Here is a 9,995-nt window from a genome sequence, read left to right on the forward strand (position 1 = left end):
TGTGCTGTTGGCGTGTGGAATAAGACAAAATATCATCAGCTAACAGATGCAGTGCGAGTCGAAGATAATCTGTAATCTTAATGCATGCAGATCCTACATGCAGACGACACATCGTGTGTTTTAATCCCGATGATGTGACCTTTGCTTCCATGCCGAGAGGAATTTCAGCATCCGCAAGTTTTTTTTTTCCTAAAATGAATAGTTTCTGCTTCCTGCACAGAGAGAAGGTAATCCTCATCAGATTAAAGTGTTTGCTGTTGCTGTATAAACGTGGATATTGGACCCCACCTGCTCCACAGGAGACATCAGCACCAGCCTGAGCCAGCTATGAAGATTCAAAGCTGCAATACAAGGATTTTTTTTTTAAATGTATCTCATAACTTGTGAAAGATAAATGAAAGTGACAGGTTCTTCTCAACAAGATGACCTTTTAACCTCTGAACAAACATGGATGGAAATCAAACGATTTAGCACATACATGTCAAAGAGCAGGCCTTTGGTATTGCTTCAGTGCACGTACTCCTGCCCCACTGCTGAGGCTTAAAAACAAAAACAAAACTAGTAACAGTCCTCATTATTGACTTTTACAGAGTCTTACGCCTGCACCGCCTATGACACACCTGTTCTTTCATAAAAACATTAGGAGACATCACACACTTCGCTGCCCCCCCATCAGGGTGGTGGCTTTTCTCTCAGTGTGGTGTTCACACCTCCGCTTCCTTTCAGTCCTCAGCAGCTTTTATCCCTAACAACACACAAATGGAGAAGGAAAACAGCTAGAACAACGCGTATACTTCGCTCCTGTAAACCGACTCCAGCTGTCACTTTTATAGTGCAAGCAGGTAGGTCTGAGGCCTGTCAGCTTGAAAGTTTCCTTCTCCCACTGAGCCCTACGAGGTGGATAAATATACTGCAGGGCATCATCCACAGTGAGGCAAAGCTGCAGAGTGTAATGTGCTTTAAAGTCTCTATTTGATTTATATTTGAAAGTCTGTTGAGGAAACTGTTGGTTAATGAAACTCAGCAGCAGCCTGTTGAACTAAAGTTTCTTGTGACAACTTTCTGTGATCTTTACCAAGTCAGGGAGTTGAAACTGATTCAGGAAAAGCAGAATGAGGACTGCTGCATGCAAGAAAAAAATGCTGATATAAAATGATACTGTATTTTTACTTTAAAGTAAAATTTAGAGTAAAATATTTCACTTTTATACTTTGCTTCTGCACACCGTCACATTGGAGTGAATTAAGTGCAGACATCTTTAGATGATGGGCTTAAAATGAGCATTAACTGTTTTGAAATTATGATTAAAAAAACCCATTTCTTTGTCTCAAAGATCTCTTGGTTTGCTTTAGCAGTTTGCTTTGGGTCTTTGAAGTGCTGTTCATCAGGTCTGCAGCATGTGGCTGAATCTGAGCAGACTGCAGCCCTGTACACTTCTTAATTTATCCTGCTATTCCAAACAGCAGTCATATCATCAAGAAACACCGGTGACCTGGTTCTATTGGCAGCCAAATTATACCAATACCATAATAATAATAATGCATGTTTGACAGCTAATGTGGTATGCTTCAGATCATCAGCTGTTAAATGTTCCCATTATTCTGGCACAAGTTCATAGTGTTTTCATCTGTTCAAAGAGGGTTTTTTTTGTTTTGTTTTGCCCAACTGTGCAGACTCTTTTAGGCACTTTCTGGCAAAGTCCAGTCCGGCCTTCTTGTTCTTGAGTGTAACAAGTGGTTTGCACCTTGTTGCAAACCCTTTATTTTTCCATTCATGAAGGCTTCTCTTCTCCAGAGTGTCCTTGACTTGGTGTTCATTTACTTGTTGTCAAGTTCTCCTCATGTTTTTGCTGCTCTGATGCAAAACTTGTATAAATCCTTGAATTAAAGCTGAAAGTCACATTTTAATCATTTAAACTCGTCTGCAGTGGTGTTCAGAGGCAAGACTACAAAAATTATTAGACAAATTATGGTTACTCCATTTTTTACTCCTCAAATCCTGTGCAGACCATTCCTATTAATGATTATTTAATCCAAACACATTCACTTTTGCTTGCAAATGAGTGTAATGACCCTGTGGTGCAGCTACATTTACATGCCTGCTTAACATATGTCAGTCACAAAACAATCAGGACACTGTGAATCAGTTTGAACCGGTCCATTGTTTTGGGCACATAATCCCTAAATACAAACTTGCATATAAACACTTAGACAGTCACACTTGTCTAGTGGCCAAACTGCAGCCACTGGCCAAACTGTCGTCCTCCTCCACCTAAACTCAGGGTCTGACTCCCTGCTGAGACAGCCTAACAGGCAGCCTGCTGGGAGGAAGAAACATGTCATCAAGTCATCAGAAAGCCCCAGGGGACCAAGCAATAAAGTCCTTTAATGTATAAGAAGTTTTGCATTTCCAAGAACTATTCATTAGAGAAAATTAAGAAAGTTAAAAAAATAGCTAGATGATAACTATGTATAAATTATTCTGCATTTACATCAATAAATGCAAAAAACAACAAAAGTAAATAGTTACTAATTATAATAAAATAAAGATTTACTTATTTTCTCCTGCATGCATTACTGTGCAAATGCCTTGAACCACCAGACTTCCATGTAGGTTTTAAATTGGTGTTGAGGCTCTCTGAAAGTCTTTCAAAGCTTTTCTTTGCACTTTGGCTTTTTTGGGGTCATTTTTCGTCCAGTCCTTGTACCTGACCATATTCAGATGAATGCCTCTTTACACTGATTAATGAATTGTTTAAGCATACAAAAAAGGCAATCTAAAGAGCTATTAGCAAAACCTTGGCATATCTTAGCAAGGTGTGCAGTGTTTCCTTAAAATAATTAAGGAAACTGGACAGGTGGAGGACAAAAGAAGATGGGACATGTCTAAAAAAAACATATAGCAATAGCAGACAAACAGTATCTGAAAGTCATGTCTTTAAGGAATAGGGAATAAAATATCCAAAAAAGACTTGACACAGGACCTGAGAGATGCTTCATTCAAGTTATTGTTAATGAAGCCTTAACAGAAATGGTCTCAGTGAAAGATTTGCTATCAAGAAGCTATTCTTAAGGAAGGGAAGCACTTATGGAGTGATGAACCCAAATTTTAAAGTTTTGGTTCAAATCTTGATGAATATGTGAGGAGAGAGGAACAGCAGTGAGCGTCTACAGACATCTGCAAAACAAGGTGGAGGATCTGTCATGGTTTGGGGCTGCATTTCCATCAGTGGTGTTGGAGATCTTTTAAAAATTAATGGCACTGCAAAAAAGTACAGTGAGATTATGAGCGACAGTGCAAAACCATCTGGACCGCATCTGATTGGCAGTATCTTTGTTTTTCAGCATGACAACAATCTCAAATACACTGACAATGCAGTAAAAACATGCTTGGACAGAAACAAACATATAAAGGAACACTATCAGTTCAATTCAGTTCAGTATTATTTATATAGTGCCAAATCACAACAACAGCTTCCTCAAAATATGTAATATTGTAAGATAAAGATGTTATAATAATTAGCCATAGATTGGCCATAGATTACTGAAGCAGTGAGGGATCATCTTAACAGAGAACAGAACATAAGGCAGCCATCATCCAAAGAAGCGCTCCGAATTTTCTTCAAAAGGCCTTGAGAAGTATTCCTGAAGAGTACGTCAAGGAATTACAAGAAGGCTTTCCAAGACAATTCAGTCTGTGTTAAAGAATAAAGGTGGTCATACCAAATATCAGCTTTCAAACTGATTATAGAATTGTCAAAATTCTGTTTTTTTTCTTATATACTACATTTTCATGCATGTTTGTATGTTTTAATCAATTGCTGGATCTATTTCCCATTTTCCCAACAAAATATAAAGATGGGGTAGACTGTTGTATTGGACTGTGCTTAATGCATTAATGCATGTTCTTGTTGATGGTTGTGATTTAGCATATTTGACCTATAGTTAGATAGTTTACCGATTTGCGTGTAAAATAATGATCTTCAGTGCACTGAGTAAGTAAAAGAATAAAGGAAAGTAAATCACAATCAGTGTTTTCAGATGTTGAGATAAACCCTGATTTCCTCCAATGTGACGAGTGTTGTTTGTTTTCTTTGTTGGAACAGAAATGAGAATTGAGGGTAAAGGGAGGAGAGACAGGGAGGCAAATAAAACTCTATGTGAAAATGGGCCCATTTGGCCATAGGTGTGAAGTCCCACTCACCTATTTAAGAGAGCACGTCAGCCCTGTGGGCTCTGATGGAAAAAGGACAGCCGATGGTTAAGAGCACGAGTCAGAAGTTGAGTGAAAATTTTAAGAAAAGCTCTCTAGTTGCAGCTACTTTTTTGTTATAGAAAGCAGAGGAAAATCTGTACGAGGAACAGGAGAGAGCAAAAGGAGCTGAAGAAATGTTAATTTGGATCCGGTGAAGAGGACGAATAAAGAGACAAAGACAGACAAGAAGGACTATGCTGAGCATGGAGATGTTCCCTGGTTTGACTCTGGGACCACAAAGGATTGGAGACTGCTTTTACAGAGGTGAGAGGGACTGGATGCATTCATGTTTAAGCAATAAACATAAACAGATGTTTTATTTTATACTTTTAATTGTACATTAAGGAATAAATGTTTTCGTAAATCAGAACCTTTTTAATTTCTCACTTTTTAGGTCCTTAGAAAATGACAAAACAAATATATTAATCCCCTACAGCAAAGACAAAGGCATGATGGGGCATTTTTTGCAGCAGCCAAACCAGAAATACTACATTAAAAAACGTTTGCACTGAAAGTTCCAGTTAAGTGCTGAAGACACAATTTACTCTTTAAACCTCTTTTTTGTACACCTGAAAATACATGAAAGTGGTTTTAGATCAGATGGAAAAGATTGAATGAACACTTAGTGATTCAGTAGTTTGTACAAGTAATTAAATATATTTAATTTACAAGTATACAATTAAAATATGACTCCATATTTGCTTCACTTTCACCAGTTAAATAAAGTTTTTTTTTCTTGGATTTGTTCTTTCCCACAGAGCGGGAGGCACCTGTGCATATACCGCTGTTCCCTCCAGCATGCGAAGCAGCCGCCAAAGCTCTGCCTCCAAGGCTGCTGGCTCCTCCTCCTCCTGCTCCCGTCTCCAGTGAGGCTGCAACCACAACCCCGAAAGATGAGGTGAAGATGGAGCTGGAGAACTCGTCTTTATGGAAGCAATTCAGCTCGGTGGGGACAGAGATGATCATCACAAAGAAGGGCAGGTGAGAGATTACTGTAGAAGTGTACATGCTGTATGTACGACCACTGACCCTTGACCTTCGAGTCATCTGCAATTATACTTCCAGTTTATTTTTTTCATCTGTATTACTCCCCTTATCCCCTAGCCCTTATTTGTGGGGTGTAGCAATTTATCCCAGACAAACCCCAAAGTCATATCATGACTTTGTTATGTTAAGTCGTGGCCTCCTAAATGGGTCGTAGCAGTCTACCATCTCTTCTAACTTTATACTCCTCTGTTTTTAATGTTTTCATCCCATCTTGCCTTCATCAGTTTTAGTTCTTCCCTAATTCCTTCTCATTTACTGTTTTCTGTGACCTTTGGTGTCCTGAACCTATTCCATTTTGTTTTTTTAGACGGATGTTTCCTGGTTTGAAGTTGAAGCTGTCGGGCCTGAATCCATCTCTCCGCTACATCCTCCTCCTGGATATTGTTCCCGTTGACAACTCCCGTTATCGTTTCCAAGGTGGCGGGTGGCAAGCTGTTGGAGCTGCAGAGGCGAGGCTACCAGACCGGGTGTTCATCCACCCAGATTCTCCTGCCACAGGTGCCCACTGGCAGAGCCGCACCATCTCATTTCACTACGCCAAGCTCACAAACAACACCCTGGACACAAAGGGACATGTACGTACTGCACATAAACAGGCCTAGCGGAGATACAGCACATAACCTTCAGTGGTGCATGTTGAGTTAATCCTTTTTCTTCTATTCAAAGATCATCCTACACTCTCTGCATCGATACCAGCCCAGAATTCATGTGATAGAAGCCCGGGATGTACTGAGGTGGGGTGGAGGGCAGCACTCCTTTGTTTTCCCCGAGACCCAGTTTATCACCGTCACCGCCTACCAGAACAGCAAGGTACCGTTATTTTCTGCTCTGACTGTGAGTTTTGTGTTACCAAGCAACAGACTCACAGAGACACTCATTCATTTGATATATAAGAGATTCTTTGCAACATTAAGAACATGATTTCAAACAACACATGTAATGTAATATTAAATGTGTTTGGTGTTTATTTTCAGATCACTGAGCTTAAGATCAACTCCAACCCCTTTGCTAAAGGCTTCCGCGAAGACGGCATGAACAGCAAAAAGTAATTCCCAACACAAGCAGCAAAAAACTCACAGTCTACATTCATCTGTTGTTGTGCAGGATCTAAATGCCTTTTTTCTTCATAGACAAAGAGATGCGAGACAGAAACGCAAAATTGCCGTCTTGACAGAAACTTTAGATATAGGTAAGGGGGAAAACCAGATTTATGGCACGTTAAGTAACTTAATTTAAAAATGAATGTAATGTAGTTCTTATTTTAAAACATTTCCACTTGTCTGCCATCAGTGAACTGTGATCCATGCGACTCCACTGAGCTCCTGCAGCAGCCCCCAGTAACCGGTGCAGACCTGCAGGCCCTCGCTCTGGCCTCTCTGCCTGCATTGCCCGAAACCTCCTGTGGGTTCAGACCAGGGGACACCTCCTATCAGGACACTTTGGTCCCGGAGCAGTCACTGGACCTCGGCCAGGAGTTTATAGCATCCCAGATGTCTGACATCAGCATCACATTGGCCAGTGGTATTCAAGAGCTGCCAGGAAGCGAGAGGGCAAATAGTATGATTGAAAGGTAGGAGGCAGAGGAATGTAGATTGATATTAGCATGATTCACATAGATAGACTATACAAAGAATAATGTTTTATATTTTTAGTCTAAATTCTTCTTTACATTACCTAACCTAGCAATGTCAAAATTTCTGGTTCAGTCTTACTGCTAGGAGATGTGTGGTTTACACACATCTCTAATGGCTGATTATTAATATTTTCAGAAATTACAACACTAAATTGATTCAAGCTCTCATTTCCTTTCTCCTCCACAGATCAGACACAATGGCTGAGGCAGCCTACACCTCCAGCTTCCCTGCTGCTCAAGCCAGCTCCTCCTCTTTCCCCTCTGCTCCGCTCCCTCAGTCATCCTCCTCCTTCTCCTCCCATCCGGCCTCTGACCCCTCGGACAGATCTGATCCTCAGCCCTCCATCCCTCCTATCAACTATCCCTCCCTTCTGTCATCTTCCCCTGCACTCTCTTCCACCTCCAACACTCCCTCGCTGCAGCAGACCTCCTTCACCTTCCCCACTCCACCCCCTTCCAGCTCTACCTCCCCACAATCACTCCTTTCGTCATCATCCTCCCCTTCCTCCTCCTCAAACAACTACCATACAGTCCCAGACACCATCAGCCCCCACACTTCTACTGATGCCTCTTTTCATGCCCCGTCGTCCACCACATGTCCGTCAGATCTCCAGGACCAAGTAGCTGTTCATTCTCTGCTCACCCAGCCTGGCCAGCAGCTACAGGCCGGACCTCTCGCCACTGATTCACCCAGTGATCAAAGCTCTGCAGCGTTTATGTATCAAAATATTGTGCCAACAAATCCCAGCCCCACTCTGAGCACTGCTCAGCCTTTCCCCTGTCAAAACCAACCACCAGCTCCAGCTCTGTCTTGCTCCTTACCCATGCATGCTTCTTCCACATCTTTTGCTCCTCCATCTGTTCCCCCACAGATGCAAAATCTGCCTTTTTCCCATGTATCTCCCAGGCCGGCCCACCCTGCCCTCCACCTCCCAAATCTGACCCACCAAGCTCAACCTCCCTCACTTGCTCCAGCTACTGCATTTCCTCCCTCGTCTTTCCCTTACCCACCATCCACCCTTCCTCACCCTCCTTTTCAACCCTCCTCTTGCTTGGCTGTTGCTTCTTCTTTCCAGCAGTCGGTCACTCCTGCTGCCACACTGCCGCCAGTAGCACACAATCCTTGTACATCATCTTCGACGCCCTCATATCCTGCTGTTGAAATTGGTGCAGTGCCTCCCTTCAATCCTGCACCACCTTATCGTCCAGAGATGGTACGGCACCACCCATCTCTTCTCTCACAGCTGGATCCATCACTTCCCCCTTCTGCCCCTAACCCAGCCCTCTACCCCACCTTTAAATCCTACCCTCTCCGGCTATGTCAGGACCCTCACCCCTCCCTCTCAATCCCATTCAGGCACTTGTACAGGCAACAACATGGCCACTCACTCTCACAGGGGTCCTACCTGGAAATGAGCACAAGACCAATGTTTTGAAATATGGTATTTTCATATGAATGAACTTTTAGGGGAATCAATGATGTGTAGAATTAGCTTAAGCAGTGTTGTGCACAGTGTTTGTGTGTCTTCTCAGCACTTCAGCTGACAGACTGATGAAACTGGGCCTCGTTTGTATATACTTGTTGAAGATTTTCTTTTCTATATTCATTCCAGTGTGAAAAATAAAATATTGTTTTTTCAAGCTTTTGTGACTCAATCCTTTTCAACTGAAATATTTTGCTGACAAAGACTGTAATATTTGTATGTAGCTTGAAGGATTTGTCAGATATCCAGCTGAGACTTTGGGGAGTTACTGAGAAGATATGTCTAGTTTAAGTAAAGGCTGGAAACTAAAGATACAATGTAAAAAATAAAAAATCGAGCACTCTTGAGTGAATTTCTGTCTTAAATCATCTTCTTAAATTTGACTGTTGGACTGGTTGGAAAATCTATGCATATTAGCCCCAAACAATCAGTGTAATTTACCACTCTCATCAACATTGAATGAAAACATAGACTATAAAAAGGATGGACGCTGCCACCATGATGTCACTTATGGTGTGTTCCTCAAAAAGTAAAAAAAAAAATCCGACTTCCTAGTCAGAAATGTCTTTTGTGGAATCCTCCCTCAAAAAGTCGGCGCACGCTGACATTAGCAATCGAAGATGTCAGCACTGTTGCCAGGTTCTGTAGTTGCAAAACAAGCCCAAATCATCACCCCTCCTCCACTGTGTTTGACAGTTGGTAGGAGGTGTTTGTGCTGATATGCCTGCGCTTGGATTTCTCCAAACATTGCCAGATATCTCCACTTTGGTCTCATCCACAAGAAGTCTTGTGGTTTGTTCAGATGCAACTTTGCAAACCTAAGCCATGTTCATTTTAGAGAACCTGGAAACCCGTCCAAACAAGCCATACTTTTTCAATCTTTTGCTGAGTGTACTGTCATGAACTTTCCAGACTGATGGGCACTAACAATCGTATCATTGTATTGTGTTAACACACACTTGAACATCCCAGAACTAAACTATCAAACCTTCTGCATTTACAGAGTTGCATTCACACTTGCTGATAACCAGTTTCAGAACTACACTGAAAGCTTTATTTTTCTCATGTAAGTGTACCTCATAATTGCTGTTATGCAAATTACAAGGAAGACTAAACAGGAAACATATGATTTTCTATATTCAGACATGGGTCAGGATTGAATGTCTAGTAAGCTCCACCCCATTCATTCAATCAAATGTGAAAATCTATTTTGTAAATAGATGGTTTATAAGTTTTTAGAATTTAATTTTACTTCTTTCCATTGAGTTTTACTCAGAAAATGACTCTATCTTATAATTTTTGATGCAAAAGTTTAAGCTTTGATGATGAGTTTGACACCCCTGATCTGGAAGATTAGAAGCAGTTAAAGCTCTGTCACTGATCTCTGCCACAGTGCGGTCATTTTGTGGACAGCTATGAGTACTTTTATTGCTGGGAGAGCAGAGATTGTGGGGGATTAACAGGATTTTTAGACTAACAAGTCAAAGGTACTTGACGAGGACGTCAGCAGGCAGCAGTTAATCATTTCCTCTCTTGGCTGCTTTTCGTGGCTTTTGGGGAAACAGATGTTTGAGCTC

The 9,995-nt window shown here is 41.5% G+C and overlaps 1 protein-coding gene across 1 annotated transcript; it reads left to right on the plus strand.

The window, feature by feature from the left end:
* The first annotated feature begins 3,857 nt into the window (after positions 1-3,857).
* On the plus strand, positions 3,858-8,370 carry tbx6 (T-box transcription factor 6). Its single transcript, XM_085171013.1, has 8 exons — positions 3,858-3,862; positions 4,981-5,235; positions 5,609-5,876; positions 5,968-6,111; positions 6,276-6,346; positions 6,432-6,490; positions 6,592-6,871; positions 7,056-8,370. Exons 1-8 carry the CDS (start codon positions 3,858-3,860, stop codon positions 8,368-8,370), a joined length of 2,397 nt encoding a protein of 798 aa, XP_085027139.1.
* Positions 8,371-9,995: the final 1,625 nt, after the last annotated feature.

Source organism: Neolamprologus multifasciatus, chromosome 8 (assembly GCF_963576455.1).
Source record: "Neolamprologus multifasciatus chromosome 8, fNeoMul1.2, whole genome shotgun sequence".
Classification (NCBI taxonomy): Eukaryota; Metazoa; Chordata; class Actinopteri; order Cichliformes; family Cichlidae; genus Neolamprologus; species Neolamprologus multifasciatus.